This window comes from Callithrix jacchus, chromosome 8 (genome assembly GCF_049354715.1).
Source record: "Callithrix jacchus isolate 240 chromosome 8, calJac240_pri, whole genome shotgun sequence".
In the NCBI taxonomy this organism is placed as follows: Eukaryota; Metazoa; Chordata; class Mammalia; order Primates; family Cebidae; genus Callithrix; species Callithrix jacchus.
This window is the reverse complement of record NC_133509.1, coordinates 137570081-137594642: the sequence shown is the minus strand read 5'-3', so window position 1 is coordinate 137594642 and position 24562 is coordinate 137570081. Positions and strand designations below refer to the sequence as shown.

General features: G+C 42.7%; 1 protein-coding gene and 1 non-coding gene across 3 annotated transcripts in view; one reads left to right on the top strand and one right to left on the bottom strand.

Annotated features, from left to right (window-relative positions):
• RCOR1 (REST corepressor 1) overlaps window positions 1-24562 on the bottom strand; it is a 136166-nt gene that overhangs the window by 20695 nt on the left and 90909 nt on the right. For both annotated transcript variants that reach the window (XM_078335796.1, XM_035261573.3), the window contains exons 4-6: window positions 8904-8956; window positions 2103-2264; window positions 1382-1500 (exon numbers count right to left, since the gene is read on the bottom strand). In XM_078335796.1, coding sequence (XP_078191922.1) covers window positions 1382-1500; window positions 2103-2264; window positions 8904-8956 — 334 coding nt within the window. The remainder of the gene's footprint in view (window positions 1-1381; window positions 1501-2102; window positions 2265-8903; window positions 8957-24562) is intronic.
• On the top strand, window positions 15244-15305 carry LOC118145320 (U7 small nuclear RNA). Its single transcript, XR_004730442.1, has one exon. It is a non-coding gene; the product is annotated as a U7 small nuclear RNA (small nuclear RNA).

Genomic DNA, 24562 nt, shown 5'->3' with positions numbered 1-24562 from the left:
TATGTTACAGACTCTTACAATCTAAAAGAGCTTCGGAGATGTTCTTAACGTCACTCTCAATTTATACTTGGTCCAAGAGGTTTGAATTCTCCAAAAGTGATACTCAGTGGGTTTTCATATGTTACTCTTTCATTTGAAATAAAATTCCATTCTGAGATGGGACACTGGGGACCATATATTTCATCCTCCTTCATTTTATTTTCTATTATTATTAATATTATTATTTTGTGTTCTGTGTGTGTGTGTGATGAAGTCTCACTCTGTCATCGGGCTAGAGTGCAATGGCACAATCTTGGCTCACTGCAACCTCCACCTCCTGGGTTCAAGCAATTCTCCTGCCTCAGCCTCCTGAGTAGCTGGGACTACAGGCGCCCACCACCATGCCCAGCTAATTTTTATATTTTTAGCAGAGATGGGGTTTCACCATGTTGGCCAGAATGGTCTTACCTCGTGATCCACCTGCCTCGGCCTCCCAAAGTGCTGGGATTACAGGCATGAGCCACCACACCTGGCCTATTTTGTATTATTGATTGACAAAAATATTACAGAAAATGTAAGAAATACAGTTTTTAAAAGCCACTTATATACCCCACCAGCCTTACAAAAACACCATTAGGTCTGTGGGCTGCCTTCTGAATTTCAAACACCCTCATTCTAGACTTGAGGCGGAGGCTTGGGGAAGATGCATGTTGAACTCACATGCCTATATGTACAATTTTACGTATTTTTAAAAATAAATTAAAGACCTTAAACATCCCAGTGTAGCTTGTGAATGTGTATGTGGAATTTCAATGCTGAGACTAGAATCCATTTCTGAATATGAGTACCTGGTCATTCTATTTCTCTGTACTACATACGAGGCTGAGGAAGTGATGGTTAAGAAGTATTCTCCATACTAAGCTATCCTGAAAACTAAAATCCTTACTAAGAAATTATAAAATGTTTCTCTTTCTCACTCACACACAAAAAAAGATAGTCAAAAATGGAAGAAGCAACTCTAAACGATATTTCTATATTTTTGTTTCCACATGGCAAATGTAAAAACACACCAAATGAATCTTGTAAAAATATACCATATTAAACCTCAAACTACAAAATAAAAGACTCTTTTTTATTAAAACGAGCCACTCCTTTTAAAGCAGCAGGGAAAAAAATGGGTCAGTTAACTGATTCAAAACGGAAGTTCACCAACGGCAGGGAAAAAGTGGTGAGAAAAGTACCTGAATAATGTAACACACTTTAATACACCTTAACACATCTCAGGAACATGCGGTTCCAGCAGGAAGGAGCAGAGGAAAACCAGTCATCTTCCCTTGCCTTTGTGTGTCGGGACTCTGAGAAATTCCCGAGTGCTTAGACAACACCCCAGCCACAGGCTCACCTCTCCTCCCGCTCCCGTTTTTGTTTCCGGGCATGGCGATCCATCACACTAGTTTTAGTTCTCGTCTTCTTCCAAGAATAGTAAAATTTGACCAGACTTGCTATGGATTTATCAGGAAGCTAAATACAAAAAGAGTTGGTTTATTTAAATACAAAAGTAATCTTTAAAAATCGAATGTTTAGATATCTTTAATAAGGATCACTCTTAAATCTTCATATATGTCTGAAGCCATAGCCCTCTTTTCTGATAAGAAAACATTGATAAATGAATTCTTATCAATATATTTCAAATTACTGAAGTTTGTAAGTGAAACAGTCAATACAAGCTGATAAAATCAGTTCAAGATGAATCAGAGTTTCACATAACTAAAGTCCTTAAATCAAACTTGGTTTGTTTTAAAAAAATTCACTTTAACACTTAATGCAAATGTTAGTAAGCTTCTAAGCAGGAGTCTACTGAAGAGCTTTACAGAACATAAAGAAGCCAGCTGTCCCCAGGCAGCCAGAGCCCCTTGATGCGCCACCTCAGACAAGCAGAGATCCTTCCCATGTGTCTAATGTTCTGGGAACCCTAACAGGAAGGACTGGGCGGGGAAGGGTCTAATCACAGATGACAGGACGGGAGTATCACGTGTGAGTATAATGCTCCTATCTCAAGTGTGCTGCAGAAAAGAGTAGCTAAGAGAAAAAGTAGTTACAACTCAGTGGTCTCATCCACTTACCATTTGTTGGATTCTATGAAAAGTTTTCCCATGAAAACTAAAGGCTTGCTCAAATAAGACTTTATCTTCCACAGTCCACTCATCTGGGAAGGGGGTAAAGTTGGGCAAATCAGCCAATGACTTTTCGATATTATGTTTATGCCAGAAGAGCATCCCAAGAGCCTACAAAAATTGTATCAGTGAAATTTTAGATTGAACAAAAAACACAGAAAATGGAAATGAAACCGGAAAAAGAAAAGTTAAGAACTACTTCATATTTAGACAAACTAACACATATACAGTGCTAAGTGGCAGACACTGTCAGATGCCCCTTTTCTACTCTTCGTAATTGCAGTGACATTTATATAACACACATCTAACTGTACAGTTCAGTAGCATTAATACATTCATAATGTTGTATGAGCATCCCAATATCCAACTCCAGAACGCTTTTCAACTTGTAACAGGGAAACTCTGTAGCCATTAAACAACAGCTCCTGTTCCCTCTCCCTATTCCTACCTACCCCCAACCCCTGACAACTAACATTCTATTTTTTGTCTATTATTATTACTGGCCGGGTGAGGTGGCTCACATGTTAATTCCAGCACTTTGGGAGGCCGAGGCGGGTGGATCACCTGAAGGTCAGGAGTTTGAGACCAGCCTGACCAACACAGCAAAACCCCATCTCTACTAAGAACACAAAAATTAGCCAGGTGTGGTGGTGGGCAACTATAACCCCAGCCACTCAGGAGGCTAAGGCAGGAGAATCACTTGAACCTGGGAGGCAGGGGCTGCAGGGAGCCAAGATCACGCCATTGCACTCTGGCCTGGGTGACAAGAGTGAAACTCTGTCTCAAAAAAACCAAATTATTGTTATTATTATTATTATTTGAGACAGGGTATGGCTGTCACACAGACTGGAGTGCAGTGGCACTCACTGCAACCTCCACTTCCCAGGCTCAAGCAATCCTCCTTGATCGCCTCAGCCTCCCAAGTAGCTAGAATTACAGGCACACACCACATGCCTGGCTAATCTCTTGTGCTTTTTGTAGAGGGGGTTTTGCCGTGTTGCCCAGGCGGGTCTTGGACTCCTGGGCTCAAGCAATCTACCCACTTTGGCCAGAAGTAGAACTGGTGGAATATGGTAATTCTATTTTTAATTTTTGAAGGAGCTGCCATCCTGTTTTCCCCAGCAGGTGTACCATTTTACATTCCCACCAACAATGAATGTCCCTGTCTAACTTTTATTTAAAGTCTATTTTGACTGATATTATTATTATACTCATTCCTGCTTTTTTTTGGTTACTACTTGCATAGGATACCATTTTCCACACTTTCACTTTAAAATTATGTGTGTCTTTGGAACTACTGTAACTAACTCTCTTGTAATGGTATATAGTGGGATCCTATATTTTTTGCCCATTCTGCAAATCTCTGTCCTTGGTTTGGAAAGTTTAATTCTTTTATATTTAAAGTAATCATTGATAAGGAGGGACTTCTGTCATTTTGCTATTTTGTTCTGTATATTCCTTAAAGCTTTTTATGTCTTTCATTTCCTGAGTTACAGTCTCCTTTTAACGGTTTTTTTTTCTCCTTTTTGTGAGTCAGGGTTTTATTCTCCTTGCCCAGGCTGGAGGAACAATGGCATGAACTTCGCTCATTGCAGCCTCCCCCTCCAGACTCAAGTGATTCTTCTGCTTCAGCCTCCTAGGCAGCTGGGACTACAAGTGCATGCCACCACACCCAGCTAATTTTTTTTTTTTTTTTTTTTTTTTTGTAGAGATGGTTTTCATCATATTGCCCAGACTGGTCTCCAACTCCTAAGCTCAGGTGATCGGCCCACCTCGGCCTTCTGAAGTGCTGGGATTACAGGCGTGAGCCACCGCTTTGAGCTTCCTTTTTAATATTTAGTTGATTACTGATGGTGAAAGATATAAATTCCTTTCTATTTCCTTGTGTATATGTTCTATAGCTATTATCTGAGGTTGGGCATTGTGGCTCACACCTGTAACCCCAAGCACTTTGGGAGGCTGAGGTAAGAGGATCACTTGAGCTCCGAAGTTGGAGACCAGCTTGGGGAATTTGGCAAGACAATGACTTTATGAAAAACAAATAAAAAACAACAAATTAGCCAGGTAGGGTGGTGCCCGCCTGTAACTGCAGCTACTTGGGAGGCTGAGGCAGGACTGCTTGACTGACAAGAGTTCAAGGCTGCAGTGAGCTATGATCACACCACTGCACTCCAGCCTGGGTGACAGAGCAAGAACTTGTCTCAAAACAAAATAAACAAGCTGGCACAGTGGCTCAGGCCTGTAATCCCAGCACTTTGGGAGACTGAGGTGGGTGGATCGCGAGATCAAGACCATCCTGGCCAACATGGTATAACCCCATCTTAAAAAAAAAAAAACAACACAAACAAAAAGACACAGGCTTTTATTTATTTTCAATTGTACATTACTCCTTTATTATGCTGATCTAGAAAAAAAGATTGAATACTGGATCCGCATGGCAGGGCCAAGCAATTAGAACACAACTCAAATCAGTCAGTGAAAGACATACTTAAACATGATCAAGAGGCATTTCACTGCCACAAAATAAGGTAGGGGAGGGATTTTGAAACCCACTGCTGTGGGTTTTTGTTTTGTATTTTATGTATAATTTTTTGTAAATGTAAATCCAACACATGAACTTAATACAGGATTGATGTCACCCTTCTAGAGCAACCTCCTCGGGGGTTAGGGAAAAAACAGTTGCTTTTTCACATCACCATGCAGGTTACACTCATCCTCTACTGGAATGAGCAGAGCTCCCCAGACAGAGTGGCCTGACTAGAGAAAGAGTACAGGACTGGTGCCTGGGGTCAAACAGGCTCTCCTGCTTCTCCTCCTTGGCTAGGACAGCATGGTTCCTCCCATAAAGGTCCTTAATACACAAAGCCCTGGCAAAAGCCCAAGTCACTATCCCTCAACTCTGTTGGATAAGGAGAGATTTCTCCCTGCACCAGTGGTGCTATTTTGACTAGTTTATATGAAGGGGTGGGTGCAGGAGACAAAAGAGGTTACAATGAAAATGGGAGCCAGGAGTTTCCATCTGCAGCTCCAACCTAAGAGGCCTACAGATGTGGTCAGTGTGATGTGCAGCAGGGAGGTGAAGAGGCATGGGGCGGGCAGAGAGAGGGCTCCTTGAGATAGCAGTCGGCCTGCTGGCCTTCAATTCTTGGCCTTGCCCTGTGCAGCCATGGCTTCCATGGCTGTATGCACGGTTTCTTCATCTCCTGCGAACTTTCCTTTATGAACTTGATGGGCTTCAAGTTCTTGAACAATTTACAGACAACAGGATTACCAGTTGGCAACTTCAGACCCACGATGGCCTCTTCAGAGAGACTCTCTAGCAGCTTTTATTTAGCTGCGAATATCTTAACTTCTCCCCTTTACTTTTGAAAGAATTTTCTCACATACAGGATTCTTAGTCGGCAGTTTTCTTCTTACTGCTTGGAACACATCAGTCCATGGCCTTCTGGCTTCCAAAGGTTCTGACGAGAAACACCCTAATAAGCTTATTCAGGACCCCTTATGTGTAACGCGTTAGTTCTCGCTTGCTGCTATCGCGATTCTCCGTCTTTTCATTATGTGCTTTGGTGAGTCTCTCTGAGTCTATCTTCCCTTGGAGTTCACTGCGTTTCTTGGATGTTTACCTTCACATCTTTCATCAGATTTGCAGTTTTTGGCCGTTATTTCTTCCAATAATCTCTCTGTCCCTGTCTCTTTCCCCTTATGCATATGTTAGTCCACCTGATTGTGTCCCAAGGGTACCTTAGGCTCCGTTCACTCTTTTCTCATTCCGCTGCTCAGACTCAATCAATCATTTCCATTATCCTTCCTTCACGTTCTTTCTCATTCTTTCTTGGGACTCCTCAAATGTGCCTTTGAGCACCTCTAGTGAATTTTTCATTTCAAGCTTTTAAGCTCTAGAATTTCATTTTGGTTTTCTATTTCCTTACTAATATTTCCATTTAGTTAATATATTATTTTCTTGACTTTTTCTGTATCTTCCATTAGTTCTTTTGACATCTTTAAGAGAGCTATTTTAAAACCTTTGCCAGTATCTGCCGTAAGGTCTTTTCCCAGGGAGTTTCTGCTGATTAATTTGTTTCCTTTGAATAGGCATACTTTACCATTTCTGTGCATGCTTTGTAGCTTTTCTGTTAAAATCTGGGCAACATTTGAATCTAGTAACGTAGTAACTCGTAATCACGCTCTTCCTCAGGGTTTGCTGTTTTTTACCGTTTTTGCTTTCTTTTGGTTGTGCAGGCTTGCCTCCCTGCTGAGGATCAGCCTGAGGTATAGACTTACGAACTTCTCTGAGGCTCTGCCTTTCCCCGGGCATGCATGGTGACTTTCTCCTAATATGCAGTTGCTTTTAGAAGTCCCAGCCTTTATGTCTGGCTCCCAAGAGGGTAAAAGGAGAAATATGAAGAGGGCCTGGGAGAGCAAGGACACTAGCCCTTTAAGTCCCCTGGAAGTCACATCAGCTGGAGAGGAGGAGCATGCAAGAACTGCAGGTGGGGGTCCTCTGCGCTCTGATCAGAAGCAGCAATCAGAGCACTGATCCTGCATTTGGAGGACCCGGTGCTTGCTGCCCTTCCCATTTCCTACAAGCTGTATGCAAGTGCTACAGGAACACACATACAGCTGCCTGCCAGGGGGGTATTAGAATGGGGGATGGATACTGCTAGCTTGCTAGGAGCTAAAACTGACCAAAGTTATAAGCCCTCAGTAGGCCCCAAAGTTCCAAAATAGTTACATCAGACGGGTACTAACGGTGTAATTTCTATCTAGGTGGGGACAAAGTCTCTTGGTGCTCGACACTCTGTCGTTGTCTCCGAATTCTCCTTGTCAAATGCTCTTTGTGCATTAACTCATTACCTGGTGAGGTAAACTCCATCATTCTTACTTTCAAATTAGAATATGGAGGGCCCGGGAAATTAAGCAACTTGCCACTGGCTATAGAACCAGCATGGCTCTAGGATCTGCGCTCTTCAAATATCTTGCTTTACTGCCTCAATATATAAAAGAAGAAAGTAATTTATAAAAGCACAATTGTTGTGTTGTTCTTTTATTTAAAAAATTGTACATATATTTAAGTTTTATATATGTATGATATATATACGATATACATATATATGAGATATATATGATATACATATATATATACAAGATATATATATATATATATATGATATACATATATATATACAAGATATATATATATATATATATGATATACATAAAGGTTTTCTCAGCTTAGAAATAAAAAAAGTAGAAATTACAAAAGAGATGAGATAATCCAGCAAAACGTTGCTAAGGATAATTTTTACATTGCAATTATCACATAGGAAATTTTCATACTAATGATCATGTTTAAAGGAGAAATCTAGCATCCTTAAGAATACAGGTATATTCTGCAATCATCTAATAATTAAAAGTAGCTTCAATGACCAGGATAGAGTAAATTTAAGGCCAATTCCAAAAAAAAAAAAAAGTGTACAATTTCACATAATCTAAACTCTTGGTAACTTCTATCATTAGGAAAAATGAGAAATGTCAGTAATTTACAGGTTGTAAGATCTGGATTAAGGCCACAGAAAGCACTGATCCAACTTGATATATTTAAAGTAAGTCATTAATGATGAAATAAGGTATCATCACACTTTTGCAGAAAAATAAATCTCGTGGATTTCTTATTACTATGTTACAGACAATATTTTAAAAGAAACCCTTGGCACAGTGTGGTGGCTCACGCCTGTAATCTCTCAGCACATTGGAAGGCCAAGGCCGGTGGATCACCTGAGGTCAGGAGTTCAAGACCAGTCTGGTCAACATGGTGAAACCCTGTCTCTACTAAAAATACAAAAATTAGCCAGCCGTGGCTGGGTGCAGTGGTTCATGCCTGTAATCTCTCAGCACATTGGAAGGCCGAGGCTGGTGGATCACCTGAGGTCAGGAGTTCAAGACCAGCCTGACCAACATGGAGAAACCCCATCTCTACCAAAAATACAAACTTAGCTGGGCATGGTGGCACCTGCCTGTAATCCCAGCTACTCAGGAGGCTGAGGCCAGAGAATCGCTTAAGCCCGGGAAGCAGAGGTTGTGGTGAGCCAAGATTGTGCCATTGCACTACAGCCTGGGCAACAAGAGCAAAACTCCGTCTTAAAAAAAAATTAAAATGTAGCCAGATGTTGGTGGCGTACACCTATAATCCCAGCTACTTGAGATACTGAGGCACAAGAATCACTTGAACCTGGGAGGCAGAGATTGCAATGAGCTGAGACTGTGCCATTGCACTCCAACCTGGGTGCCAGAGTGGGACTTTGCTTCAAACAAGAAAAAAAAAAACAAAAGAAAACTTTAGTCAAATGTTTACAAGCCAAAAGTGATTCAAAATGGTGAATATTAAAACACTTTAGGTAAAATGTGAAAACATGAGTCAGAAAACATCATTATACGACCAGAAGAACGACAAACAAATCACATATCAAATGAGAAAGCATTATGCTCAAGCATCCAGCTCAATAATCATTAAGTAATCAGTGTCCTAAAGGCTGTAGATCTGCAGAAATGCACAGATGTGCCTTTCAAATCAACGGGTCCTCTAATATTCACCTTTAACAAGAAAGAGGAGACCAGAGTTTGTGTAACACTACTAGTAGTTACCAAAGAGTTGCTAATGAAAAAACACTGCTACTCAATACAGAGAAGAAAAAAATACAATTCAGTTAAAAATACTCGTTTTTAACAGCAAAAGAAAGAACACTGTATTACCTGTTCCATGTTGTACCCATGCTTTTCTTTGGCAATGGCAATGTACTCATCCACTGAAAAACAAGGTGAGACACCAGTGAACAAACTGAGGGAAAGAGGACAGCCTGTGGCCCACTGTAACACATATACATGTACAATACACGTGTACTTCAGGCATGCTGATACGGTTTGACTGTGCCCCCACCCAAATCTCATCTTGATTTGTATCTCCCACAATTCACCAGTGTTTGGGGAGGGAACCAGTAGAAGGTAATTGAATCATGGAGGCTGGTCTTTCCTGTGCTATTCTTGTGATAGTTAAGTCTGACAAGATCTGATGTTTTTAAAAAGCAGTTCCCCTGTACAAGCTCCCCCTCTGCCTGCCGCCATGCATTAAGACGTGACTTGCTCCTCCTTGCCTTCCAACACGACTGTAAGGCCTTCCCAGCCATGTGAAAAGTTAAGCCCATTAAACCACTTTTTCTTCCCAGTCTCGGGTATGTCATCAGCAGCAGCATAAAAATGGACTAATACACTTGCCATGTACAAGACTAGAAATAAAGAATAGGGCCGGGCGCGGTGGCTCACGCCTGTAATCCCAGCACTTTGGGAGGCCGAGGTCAAAAGATCAAGACCATCCTGGTCAACATGGTGAAACCCTGTCTCTACTAAATACAAAAAATTAGCTGGGCATGGTGGCGCGTGCCTGTAATCCCAGCTACTTGGAAGACTGAGACAGGAGAATCATTTGAACTCAGGAGGCAGAGGTTGCGGTGAGCTGAGATCATGCCATTGCACTCCAGCCTGGGCAACAAGAGCGAAACTCGTCTAAAAATAAATAAACAAATAAATACAATAATAAAGAATAGATGGGAACAAAATAGAATTATTATAATACAGTTATTGATCTCGCAGAGAAGCGTCTGAATAAATATCCTCAAATACTAACAGCAGTTATTGCTGTGTGATGAGCTATGAGTCTTCTTTAAAAGAGAAAAAGGCTCATGCCTGTAATCCTAGCACTCTGGAAAGCTGAGGCAAGAGGAATCCCTTGAGGCTAGGAGGCCAGATCCTGTCTCACTATGTTGTCACTATTTTAAATAATTGGAAATAATTTAATAATTTTTGAAAAGAATTACTCAGAGTTGGGTGTGGTGGCTCATTCCCGTAATTCCAGCACTTTGGGAGGCTGAGGTGGGGGGATCACTTGAGGTCAGGAGTTTGAGACCAGCCAACATGGTGAAACCCCATCTCTACTAAAAATACAAAAATTAGCCAGGTGTAGTGGCAGGTGCCTGTAATCCCAGCAACTTGGGAAGCTGAGGCAAGAGAATCACCTGAACTCAGGGGGTGGAGGTTGCAGTGAGCCAAGATTGTGCCTCCACACTCCAGTCTGAGTGACAGAGTAAGACGAAAGGCAAGAAGGGCAAGGGCAAAGGGCAAGGGGAGGGGGAGGGGGAGGGGGAGAGGGAGACAGGGAGAGGGAGAGGGAGAGGGAGGGGGAGGGGATGAGGGCTGGGAGAGGGAGAGGCAGAGGCAGAGGCAAAGGGAAAGGCAGAGTCAGAGGCAGAGGCAGAGGCAAAGGGAAAGGGAAAGGGAAAGGGGAAAGGGAAAGGCAAGGGCAAGGGGAAAGGGAAAGGGAAAAAGGGGAAGGGGAGGGAGAGGGGGAGGGAGAGGGGGAGGGGAGGGGGAGGGGGAGAGGGAGAGGGCAAGGGCAAGGCAAAGGCAAAGGCAAAGGGAAAGGCAAAGGCAAAGGCAAAGGCAACGGGAAAGGGAAAGGCAAAAGGAAAGGGAAAGGGAAAGGCAAAAGGAAAGGGAAAGGGAAAGGCAACGGCAAAGGGAAAGGCAAAGGCAAAGGGAAAAAGAAAGGAAAGGCAAGGGGAGGGGAGGAGAAAGGGGAAGGGGAAAAGGCGAAGGGGAAAGGAAAGGAAAAAAGAGAAAAAACCTTTAGTTTCACTTAAAATTTTCTTCAACAAACAAATATTATTTTAAACAATATTTTTAGCAGTAAAAAGAAAGATGAAATTGGGGTTCATTTTCAGTCTCAGCTCAGGCTGAATAATAAACAAACTATTCCTTATGTTTTAAGAAGTTCTTAGAAATAGATTACATGACCCAAAGCTTGGTATGTGCTTGCAAATATGTACTACTCCAATACAAGGTGGCTATCTTTCAAGTACTATGGAAAACACTAAGGAAAACAAATTGACTCAATCTTCAGGAGAAGCCGCCACCCCTAAAGATAATCAATTTTCTCCCTAAGGATAGTCTGGTCTTTCTTCCGAAGTGAACCAGAAAAGATAATGGACTCATAGTCAACGGCACTGCCATATGTTCATGCGTGATTTTCCTTTATGAATTATAAAAATAACACAAGCTTAGAAAATAAAAAAAGGTCAGGCACAGTGGCTCATGCCTGTAATCCCAGCACTTTGGGAGGCCGAGGTGGGTGGATCACCTTAAGTCAGGAGTTTGAGACCAGCCTGGCCAACATGGTAAAACCCTGTCTCTACTACAAATACAAAAATTGGCCGGGTGTGGTGGCAGGTGTCTGAAGTCCCAGCTACTAGGGAGGCTGAGGCAGGAGAATTGCTTGAACCTGAGAGGCGGAGGTTGTGGAGAGCCAAGATCATGCCACTGCACTCTAGTCTGGGCAACTGAGTGAGACTCGGTCTCAAAAAAGATCAAGACGCATAGAACTGTATGAAGTAGGCAGTAAAATCCTATTCCATCTTGGCTCCGAAATCTTACTCTCTAGGTAAAATGGCCTAACTTGAAGAAAACTGGCTCAGAGTGATCCTCTTTCCCACGATGTCACAGAGTAAACAGAGGGGTCCTAATAGAAGTCTAAGCTTCTACAGCTCAGTTTGCTATGCGATTATACCCAGAGCATGCTCTTAGCTCTGCGAGAACTGTCAACCAATTTAGGAAAGACAAATCAATTTTGAAAAAAAATTCCAACTCTCATAGAGAAGCATGTATTCCAAAAAGTGGGGGTAAATATTCCATTGACAAAAGAAAAAGTCAATCCAATTCAAACAGCAACTAATTATATACTGCAGATCAATATTAATTCTAATACTAAGCCACTAATTTTCCATTTGTTTTAATATTTAAAATAGTTACAAACTTGTTACTTCACTCAGATTATAGTAAAATTTCAATTTACTTGAAAGTCAGCAAATGACAAATGAAATGACCATAGCTCATCACAAAAGTATAACTGATGATTTCAAAAAGCGGGGCAGGGCTGGGTGCAGTGGCTCACGCCTGTAATCCCAGCACTTTGGGAGGCCGAGGCAGTGGCCGGGCGCAGTGGCTCACACCTGTAATCCCAGCACTTTGGGAGGCCGAGGCAGTGGCCAGGCGCAGTGGCTCACACCTGTAATCCCAGCACTTTGGGAGGCCGAGGCAGTGGCCGGGCGCAGTGGCTCACGCCTGTAATCCCAGCACTTTGGGAGGCTGAGGCAGTGGCCGGGCGCAGTGGCTCACGCCTGTAATCCCAGCACTTTGGGAGGCTGAGGCAGTGGCCAGGCGCAGTGGCTCACACCTGTAATCCCAGCACTTTGGGAGGCTGAGGCAGGGGCCGGGCGCAGTGGCTCACGCCTGTAATCCTAGTACTTTGGGAGGCCGAGGCGGGCGGATCACAGGTCCAGAGATTGGGACCATCCTGAGCAACATGGTAAACCCTGTCTCTACTAAAAATACAAAAATTAGCTGGGCGCAGTGGCACATGCCTGTAGTCCTACTCAGGAGGCTGAGGCGGCAGAACTGCTTGAACCCAGAGGCAGAAGTTGTAGTGAGCCAACATCACCCCTGCACTCCAGCCTGGATACAGGGTGAGATTGTGTCTTTTTTTTTTTTTTAAAAGGGCAGGGCAGGGAATTACTCCAAAGTGTGTCCCTTGCTTTTTCACTTCACAATACAGTAGATTATGCCAAATAAAAGTGCTCTAAGGTTCTAAAAAGTGTGAGATGAGGCTGCTCGAACAGGTGGCTCCATACACCTGGCCAGAACCCTGCTGAGAGACACAGGTAATGTGTGGGTTCATACTAGAGATGAGACGCAAATGGCACACCAGACCTAAAACACACGGCAGGTCAGCTGATTAAAACCCAGGTAATGAGATGCACTCAAGAATATGTAAGGACAGAAAGCAAGCAATCTGCAGTAAATGGAGGGTCAACTCTGGAGAAGGTCTGCTTGTTTAAAACTGGCTCTAAGGGTTCCTTCCTTTAATAAATACTTGGTGAAGGAACAATAATGAACCTTAAACTCCTGCTGTATAATCTCAAGTCAGAGGGCACACTAGTATTTACCCTAACTGAGTAAGGAATGTACGTATGATCGCCAGTGACATGATCTTTGAGCAAACACATGCACAGGCTGAACAAGTGATGCAGCAGGCCCTGATGTGGGCGGGTCCAGGGGCTAGTCCTGCAGCTGGTGCTTGGGCTCTGAGTCCCTCCTGCTACATCCGTAACAAGGCCTGTAAAGCCTGTGGCCACTGTCTGCAACCAGATTTAGCTACAAATTATGAGACACACAGCATTTATTGAATGCTACTCCATTTTCATCTCCTCTTTTGTTTTTTAACTTAAGAATCAGGTGGTGGTAGGAACAGTAAGACAGTAACACAGTAGATTCCAAATGCTGCAGCTGAAGTTATACAGGACATCTGCCGTACTGTAAACAATAAGGTATTCTTACAAAGGCGACCTTTAAAGTCACGTAACTTCTACGTTTTCTTGGATGGCCGAGTGCAGTGGCTCATGCTGGTAATCCCAGCACTTTGGGAGGCCGAAGCAAGAGGATCACTTGAGGTCAGGAGTTTGAAATCAGCCTGGCCAACATGGTGAAACCCCCATCTCTACCAAAAATACAAAACTGAGCCGGATGCATGCCTGTAATCCCAGCTATTTGAAAGGCTGAGACAGGAGAATTGCTTGAATCCAGGAGGCAAAGGCTGCAGTGAGCCGAGATTGTACCACTGCACTCCAGCCTAGGCAACAGAGCGAGACCCTGTCTCAAAATTTGGTTGGAGGTCACCCTGCTGACTCGAATCTGCAGTAGAGGAAGCACTCCAACTACCGTAACTACTTAAATAAAGACACATCGTTGTCTACTAGGTGCTCCGAAGGTTGTGATGAACTAAGTTAATGTACAGAGAGCCTGAAACCTGTACAAGGAATTACCATCTAATACCCACTAGCAAATATAGAAGTTTTCATTCTTTTCATTGTTCCCAATGTCCAACAAAAATTAGACAAACATTTGCTGAATGAATGCCTGGAGTGCTGTGAGAGGCACGATGTCAGCATTCAAGGTTTCCTGACCCACAAGGTAAAAGGCAGCACAGGTTATGTACGGGGTAAGAAAGACCCAGGTCAAATCCTGGCTCCATCTCAAAATAAAATGAGTTGCCTAGCAGTACTGTATTTAATGACTACGTTATCTTTAGCAATGTCCTGCCCCTCCCAGGAATTAGTTCTCATCAATAAGGTCAGGTTTATCACCTACCTGGGAAAAGGACACCACAGCAGGGACTCCTCCCTTCTTTACCCGTCACAGAATATTCTAGAGTTTACTCAGAATACAGCCGTTTGCACAAGCAATGCTGCTGACAGACCTTGTCTCTTACTGCTTTCCTACTCTACCTAATCCTCAGCTTTTGTTTTCTTTAACCAAGGGACATGGTATCTACCATACTTTTGAGAATCCCTGATGCTCTTCCCTTCCTGCCACTTACCTTGTCCTTTTACAGTGTCATACCAGCAGCTGCTGGTGGGACAGCAATGAAAATGAAAAGTGCACTTTTTCAAAACTACTTGAAAGGCTGTGGTCGCCTTAGGTGAAGCAAAAATAAGCATTCAACCCAAGAAAATAAAACGTGTTCTCAGCTGCCCTCATTAAAAAAAAAAAAAAGATAAGCAGATACTTGAAAGTCAGCAGATAAAAGATGAAACAGGAAGAAAGAGGAGCAGGAGAAATACAAGCCACCTACAACAAGCTGCTCTTAAACAAAACAGGGATCTGGGGGGACTTTTCCAACTCTGGCAACAACAATCTTAATTCTGCCCCTTATCAATTAAAAATTCACCCATCTGGAAGTGAGGAGTCACTGAGGGCAGAGACTCGTTCAGTACACACTGATCAGGTCAGTGAGCAAAGTCCAGGCTGCTTAAGAAAACGCCAGCACATTTCCACGGGCCTGCGCATCTGCACAGTCACCCTTCCCCAGGGTACAGGGCGCACAACGTGGGCTTGCCTTGTGCAGCGTGGCTGACATTCCGACCTGTCGGTCAGGAGCAGAAGAATCCATCATTAGGTTAACTGTACACTGCTTTAAAAAAGCAACTTTCTGCGTTATAGCTCTTTTAGAACTTGTCTAGCAGGCTTTCCTGTTTTTGCCGGAAAGCTCCCTCCACCCTACCCAAAACACAACTTTATTTTTGCAATGATGTATATATTTTTTTAAATACTTGAAAAGTTCTATTGAAACAACCAAGGAGAATCATCTAATCTATGATAGGTAAAGATGTGCATCGTTCTGACCCTAAAAGTGGTACACAGACACAGGCTACAAGCCAACAGCTCTTTTGAAGGAGATAAGAACTTACTATTATGAAGAGCACGGATAAATGAGTCATGGGCTTCCTTATAATATCACTTAAAGGCAGAATGTGACATCCTCATTCTTCAAGAAAATTTATAAAGTTCCAAGAGCCTAATCAAAAATTTACTGAATTACAATTAATATGTACAAGGCACTGTATTAAATACATAGCAAGCCAAAATAAAAAGCAAAAACGAACCGATTTCCCACAGTAGCTCAAGACAACACACAGGTAACAGAAGAGAATACACGAAATAACGACAGATATAGGACAGTACAGGAATGCCAAGGAATCAGTAGATAACGCTGAGGAGGAGGAGGAGGATGATAAACGAAGGAAAAGAGCTTCCTAAAGGTTCAGCAGTTATACTGATTAAGCAAAAACAGCAGCTAACATTTGAGACTTTATTATGCACAAGCCATTGTTTTAAGCTCTTTACAAAGATTATCTTTTTAATCCTCCCTGAGTTCCATTATCACTCTCATTTACAAACAAAGAAACTGAGGCTCGCAGAAGTAATCTGGCATGGGTCACACAGCTGGTACATGTCAGATAAAGTATATGCACAATCCCTCCCTCTCTCCCTTCCCTTCCTTCTTTAAAAAGACCAGCTGGGTGCAGTAGTGAGAAACAGGAAGAGACTACAACAAGGAGTTCCATCTGTGATTGTGAACTGTCAGTTGAGATAACTCACTGCCTTCAGACCCGGCAACACAGTTCTGTCTCTTGAGGAGGAAGGAGGACTCTTCAGATCAGAGCAGCCTCCTTGGTACAGGGAACTAAGCCTCATCAACATACTGTACCTAGCCTGAATAAGGTTAAGAACGTAGAACTGTGGTTGATGAAGTGATGGAAACCAGGGGTAGGTAACAGATGGTTGCTAAACTTCATTTGTTTCTATATTCATTTTAATCCAATGAGCTAAATGCCCTAGTACCCTGAGTAAGTCTCAAATGCAAAAGAAAGGAGGAATGCAGATGAAAATTGCCACGGTAACCTTAACTCACCCCACCCCACCCCCCAAGATACTGCAGATAGAACACCATGTGATCTTGCATATTCTATGCAGAGCAATAGGCTGGCACCATACGGTGGGCTGATGACAAGGCTTATACAGCCTTCGTAGAGCTCTTTTAAAAAAACTATTTTTTTACCATTTGCAGTAGCATTAGGTCCTACAAAAGAAACATGACACCAATTTCTCGCTCAAACTAAAATGCCAAAATTTCTTTAAAAAGATAGTAACAAATATCATGGCATCTTTTTTATTAAAATAAGAAATGAGTTACCACAACTCGCTGAAAATAAAAATGAGCTTATCATTTAAATAAAGCAACTGTGCCACCTGGTGGGCACAGACATTACTACAGTCAACATCTGAATGCTCTCTCTGGGGTGAAAAAGAGCACAAGCCACCAAACCAGACTCAGCCCAAGGATTTCAACTAGTCCTTCCAAGCAGGCAGCAAAATGTGCTTTCTTCATGAAAACGCTACTTCTTAGTGTCGTTTGCTAAAATCCCACTTTACAGAATAAGTCAGCCCCCATCCCACCCCCCAGAGAAGTGACTTGTCTGAAGCTGGTTTTGGCTGAGGACACCAGTAGCTGCTTAGGACAGCAATGAAAATGAAAAATGCACTGTGAAGACCTCCCATGTGGTTTCCTTAAGTGAAGCAAAAGTAAGCTTTTAACCTTAGAAAATTAAATATGTTCCCGCTACCCTCATAAAAAAACAAAAGACTGGCCAGGTGCAGTGGCTCACACCTACAGCCTATAATCCCAGCACATTGAGAAGCTGGGATAAGAGGATCACTTGAGCTCCGGAGTTTGAGACCAGCATGGGCAACATAGTGAGACCCCATTTCTTAAGACTTAAAAAAAAAAAGATAACAGATGCTTAAGGTAATGGATAAAAGATGAAACAGGAAGCAGATAAAGAGAAATGAAAGCTACCTGCTCCAAACAAAGACAGGGACCCTCGAGGACTTTTCCCCAACTTTCTACCTCTGGCAGCAATCATCTTGAATCTGCCCATAAAGATGAAAACAGTCTGTTATAGGAAGGCTCAGTGCGGCTGTCTGGGTTCCTGAGCTCTGAGAAGGAAGCTAAACAACATTGTGAGGTATTTCCAGTACGGGAGGGCAGGCTATCCTGGCCTGTGAGGAGCTGCGAGGGGCAGGCTCTCCCACTGTTAAATCCTACCATTTGCAATGTGGAGCGTTTTCTTCTTCTTCTTCATCCAATAGCTAAGTTCTTCCGAGTATGTAGCAAAATGTGCAGCCTTCAACAAGCACAGCAGACCTCGACAAGTGCTGCTATATAAACAAGTTATTTAGAGCTTTCGGAAGCAGGCTGCAGCAGTGATCTTTAATAATAAACTACGATTGTTTACATTGAAATTACTCTCCACTGATTCAACAAATCTTGGCCTACTGTGTGTCTGGTGCTGCTTTGATAGCTGTGATTAAAAGACACAAACTCTGCCCTTATGGAACTCTCAAGTCTGACTGGAGAGAAAGAAATAGTCGCACAAATAATGAATTCCAATTGTCATACACGCCCGAGAAAAAGAACTATGAATGCACATGACCGAGAAACCTAATCTGCAGAATCAAGGAGGGCTTTCTTTTCAACTGAGGAGGGGACATTATAAATTCCTGTGTACTCACGTTATTTATAGTAGGGGAAAAGAAAAAATATCTTCAAGAATGGGATGTGGGCCGGGAGCAGAAGCTCATGCCTGCAATCCAACACCCTGGGAGGCCAAGGCAGGTCGATCACTTGAGGTCAGGATTTCAAGACTGGCCTGGCCAACATGGTGAAACCCCATTTCTATTAAAAATATGAAAATTAGTCAGGCATGGTGGTACATGCCTGACATTCCAGCTACTCAGGAGAACGAGGCACAAGAATTGCTTGAACCTGGGAGGCGAGGCTGCAATAGGCTGAGAACAAACTACTGCACTCCAGCCTGGGTAACAGAGCAAGACTGTCTCAAAAAGGAAAGGAAAAGGAAAAGGGCTGGGCGCGGTGGCTCAAGCCTGTAATCCCAGCACTTTGGGAGGCCAAAGCGGGTGGATCATGAGGTCAAGAGATTGAGACCATGCTGGTCAATGTGGTGAAACCCCGTCTCTATTAAAAATACAAAAAATTAGCTGGGCATGGTAGTGCGTGCCTGTAATCCCAGCTACTCAGGAGGCTGAGGCAGGAGAATTGCCTGAACCCAGGAGGCGGAGGTTGCCGTGAGCTGAGATTGTGCCATTGCACTCCAGCCTGGGTAGCAAGAGCGACACTCCGTCTCAAAAAAAAAAAAAAAAACAGGAAAGGGAATGGGGAAAGGGAAAGGGGAAAGGGAAGGGGAGGGAGGGAGGGAGGGAGGGAGGGAGGGAGGGAGGGAGGGAGGGAGGAAGGGAGGGAAAGAAAGTAAGAAAAAGGGAAGAAAGAAAGGGAGGGAAGGAAGGGAGGGAGGGAGGGAGGGAAAGAGAGAGAGAGAGAGGGAGAGGGAGAGAGAGAGAGAGAGACAGAGAGAGAGAGAGAGAGAGAAAGAAAGAAAGAAAGAAAGAAAGAAAGAAAGAAAGAAAGAAAGAAAAGAAAAGAAAAGAAAGAGAGAGAGAAGGAAAGAAAGAAAAGAAAAAAGAAGGAGGGAAAGGGGGTAGAGAGAGAGAGAGTGAGGAGGAGAGGGGAGAGGAGGGAGGGAGGGAGGAAGGAAGGGATGTAGTTGAATAAATTATGTTACAATATAGGATATGATTCAGGATCAAAACTCAGTTTAATTTTTATTGGAGAAAAATTAAAGTTGAAACCCATTACATACAACACGATATCATTTGTGCTTAAAATCAGAGTGCATACAAGCATACAGAAAAGATCCGGAAGCAAACTTCGACAGAGGTTATGTCCACATGGTGGGGTGAATAAGTTAGAGGCTACTCTAAGGAATAAAAACAAGCATATATATGTCTGTGTGTGTCTGTGACTTTTTACTGAACTATTTGAGAGTAGATTTCATATATTATGACCGAGTACCCTCAAATACTCAGCTTATGTTTTCTAAGGGTAGTATACTGTCTTACATAACCACAGGACAGTAGACTAAACGTGGAAACAGTACTTTAATCTGCATCTATAGAACAATTTGGTGAAATGATCCCAAAATGTACTTTACCTGTGCTGAATAATTTTTAAGTAAATCCCAATTATTTCACTGCATCCCTACATATATCAATATACACCTGTTTTTAAACTGTGGGCATATTTGTTACACAACACCAATGCTATGGACACACCTAACAAACACAGCAAACTTCCTTGGTATATGAAACAGTGTTTCATATACTACTCACGCGAGATTGGTCCAGCATGTGTAAGTTCAACAGCAGCAATTATCAGAGAGGATGTGGAGCAAACAAATTCTGCACTTTACTGGTAGCAGTGTACACCAGCTGGACCACTTTGAAAATAATTTGGCAGTGATCTCTCAGAACAAGCATATGTATTCCAGATGGACATTAAGAAACAGGTCCAAGAATGCTTCCAGCAGTAATATTTTAACAGTCAAGGACTGAAAATAGACGTCCATTGTCAACAGAAAGAATAAACTAAAACTGAACAAAATGAAACTTTTTCTGTATAAAGAGACAGATTAGACATTAATATGATTATAAGGTAAATTATGGTTCAATAGAAGGTTTCCACTATGGTGTGTAAATTCAGCTCATTCCGCTATGTTTATTCTAGTAAGTTTTGACCATTTTAGCTAAATCTAGAGCATTTAAAAAAATAAAAAGGATAGAAATACTTTTCACACACTCAAAAGACTCATTTTAATAACAAGGTTCAACCTCTTCTAGCCATGTATTTCTAAAAAGCTGAAAAGCAAGCAGATTACAGCCTTACCCTATCCCTACTGCTGCTCACACAAAGTCAAATAACTAGGAAATTGTTTTGTTTTGGTTTTTTCCCTCAACTTTTTATTTTAGAAACAGGGGCACGTGTGTAGTCTGTTACAAACATATACTGCGTGATGCTGAGATCTGCGGTACAAGCGAATCCACGACTCACTCAGCACAGTACTCAACAGGTACTTTTTAAACCCGTGCACCCACCTTCCCTCTGTTCTAGGTAGCCCCTGATGTCCTGTTTATTGTTTCTGTCTTTATGGCCATGTGTACCCAATGCTTAGCTCCCACTTGTAAGTGAGAATATGTGGTACTTGTCTAACTACACTTTTCCTTCATAATGCTCAACAAACTTATCATTTACCAGCGCAGTTTCTCGGTAGACCGTAAGCTACACTTGAGCAGGGACCTGTCAGACTGTTCACGTGTTCTGCCAGTGCCTACCGGTGCTTGGAACACAAGCAGTTGTGCAAGTTACTGAGTAAACAAATGACAGCCACAGGTAAGTGACAAAGAAGGAAATGTTGGAAGATTCCAGACAACCCAAGTTACAGAGCAAATGGCAGAAAAGCCTGTATTGCAAATCTCTATCCAGAGGAATCCCATACTCCCACTACATTCTCATTCATTCAACAAATTATTTATTATACACCCACCACATGCCAAGCATGTGACAAAAAGCTGAACACAATACCAAGTTCCTCCACTCAGTTTTACAGTACAGTGGAGAGAGACAAGAGACAAGATAGATAAAACGACATCAGGTGATAAGTAGAATTAAAGAAATAAAGTAAGTTAAGACAGTGGTTTGCGTGGTCAAAGACTTCTCAGATACAGTGACACTTAAGAAACAACCAGAAGGAACTGGGAGTGAGCCATGTGGACATCTAGGAGAAGAGCACGCTAGAAGAGATCAGAGAAGACTTTTAGGAGGATATTTTGGAGAGTTCAAGAGGGCAGAAGTGGGGTCAGACTGTGTAGGGCCTATTTACTTTCAGGTTCTTTTTATGTGTTGGTGTTGTTATTATTATTTTGAAACAGGTAGAGTCCTGCTCTGTCACCCAGGCTGGAGTGCAGTGGTACAATCACAGCTCACTGCATCCTGGACCTCCTGGGCTTAACTGATCCTCTCACCTTAGCTTCCCAAGTGGCTGGGACTACAGGCATGTACCACATGCCTGGCTAATTTTTTTATATAGACTGAGCTTTGCCATGCTGCCCAGGTTCTTTTGGCTTTAATTTACAATGAGTTGGAAAACTATTGGGATGCTCTGAATAGAGACACCTGATATTTACTATGTATCTACATGAAACTTTAGAATTACATATAATATGTTACATATTATTCATATTATTCTAAACTTCCATATACGGTACAGCAAGTCAAATATCCTAATGTGAGGCCAGGCACAGTGGCTCATGCTTGCAATCCCAGTACTTTGGGAGGCTGAGGCAAGTGGATCACAAGGTCAGGTGTTCAAGACCAGCCTGGCCAACATGGTGAAACCCCATCTCTACTAAAAATACACACACACAAAAAAAAAATCAGCCAGGCTTGAGGGCACACCCCTGTAATCCCAGCTACTCGGGAGGCTGAGGCAGAAGAATCACTTGAACCCAGGAGGTAAAGGGTGCAGTGAGCAAAGATCACCCCACTGCACTCCAGCCTGGTGACAAAGCAAGACTCCATCTCAAAATTAAAAAAAAAAAAAACCCTTATTTATAAACCCCTAATTTAGTCTTGTCTTTTGACACAACTTTAAATGTTACATGCAATTTTTTTCTTTACAGTTAATAGTTAGCTTTAAAAAAATCAGCCAGTTTGTTTTTGGCACAGCTAACAATTTCCATCTTTGTCTATTTTAACACTGAGATCCATGATTCTTACCACTGGACAAGTTTTTCCTCATTTTTATAAAATAAAAAACCAAAAATGTAGTCAAACACTTAAATAACTGCACAAAGACTTACTATATATAACTTATAAAATGCATAATACATAAACGAGCAAGACCATCTGTTTCTACGGATATCCAATAGCCAAAAGTTACCTTGCTAAATTCTACACCCAAGGCAACAGCAGCCCATCTGGGAAATTGCTCCTTCAGGGAACTATCAACACCATTCAGTGTGAGCAATTTAGTTGATTATATATCTTTTAAAAAGCAAACTATAAACAACAGACAAGGCTGTACCTGAGCTTCCCCTCTAGCTCCACTTCCCCCTCTTTTCAAGCCCTACCTTAAAAAATAGTAATAGCGCGGCATGGTGGCTCATGCCTGTAATCCCAGTACTTTGGGAGGCCGAGGCAGGTGGGTCGCAAGGTCAGGAGTTCCAGACCAGTCTGGTCAATATGGTGAAATCCCGTCACTACTAAAAATACAAAAAAATTAGCCGGGTGTGGTGGCGCATGCCTGTAATCCCAGCTACTCGAGTGGCTGAGGCAGGAGAATTGTTTGAACCCACGAGGCAGAGGGTGCAGTGATCGGAGACTGTGCCACTACACTCCAGCCTGGGCAACAGAGTGAGAGTCTGCCTCAAAAAATAAATAAATAAAAATAAAAATAATAATAATTAAACTACAACAAAAAAATCCTCATATTATTCCATTTCTTAATCTATCCTTTTATTATTAAGACTCTCGGGCCACAGTTTTGCATTATATTTGACCACATGTGCAAGGTAAATTTTTTGTTTTTCAAAGTCAGTAAAAGGAACCAGACTGGGCATACAATCTGGCCTAAACTCTACATATATTTTTAACTCTAATATGCCCACTTTGTTAACTTTCAACTGCTTCTCTGAACAAACGAAGTCCAAACTTGAGGTAGGTCTACATGTAAGCACAGTGACAACAACAGACTGTCAAAAGTACACTGCGCAATGCAGCAGTGTCCCCATGAAGGCAAGAGGTGGTGCCTTAAGCCGTGGGTAGGGCTGAGCAAGGTATAGGATGCAGATCAACTGGAATGAGGTGGAGTCCCCAAAGGTGGGCATCCTGGAATGGAGTAGAGGATGTGCAGAGGTCAGGGTGGAATCCACGCAAAGGGTGGCTGCGTAATATGACAATGGGGACTGAGGAGAGATGATACCCTATCACAGAAATGGAGAGCCTCATAGGGTTCTACAGAAATGTGTGGGATAAATGGTGGAACACTACGCCTATATTTAATGGCCATTTTTAACAGTCTGTAAAAGCATGTAAAAGGCTGCCTGAACCAGTGACTAAGCCCACAGTCCTATGGTCTTCATCCCTTTGGGGCAAATTGAGATGCTCCTGACTTGACTTCCTTCATTTCCATCATGCCTCCTTTTAACAGCACTGGCCTGGTTAGGAGATCAGCTTCTCTTGACTTTTAACAGCACTGGCCTGGTTAGGAGATCAACTTCTCTGACTTTTAACAGCACTGGCCTGGTTAGGAGATCAGCTTCTCTTGACTTTTAACAGCACTGGCCTGGTTAGGAGTTCAGCTTCTCTGACTTTTAACAGCACTGGCCTGTTAGGAGATCAGCTTCTCTGACTTTTAACAGCACTGGCCTGGTTAGGAGATCAGCTTCTCTGACTTTTAACAGCACTGGCCTGGTTAGGAGATCAGCTTCTCTGACTTTTAACAGCACTGGCCTGGTTAGGAGATCAGCTTCTCTGACTTTTAACAGCACTGGCCTGGTTAGGAGATCAGCTTCTCTGACTTTTAACAGCACTGGCCTGGTTAGGAGATCAGCTTCTCTGACTTTTAACAGCACTGGCCTGGTTAGGAGATCAGCTTCTCTGACTTTTAACAGCACTGGCCTGGTTAGGAGATCAACTTCTCTGACTTAACAGCACTGGCCTGGTTAGGAGATCAGCTTCTCTGACTTTTAACAGCACTGGCCTGGTTAGGAGATCAGCTTCTCTGACTTTTAACAGCACTGGCCTGGTTAGGAGATCAGCTTCTCTTTTAACAGCACTGGCCTGGTTAGGAGATCAACTTCTCTGACTTTTAACAGCACTGGCCTGGTTAGGAGATCAACTTCTCTGACTTAACAGCACTGGCCTGGTTAGGAGATCAACTTCTCTGACTTTTAACAGCACTGGCCTGTTAGGAGATCAGCTTCTCTGACTTTTAACAGCACTGGCCTGGTTAGGAGATCAGCCTCTCTTTTAACAGCACTGGCCTGGTTAGGAG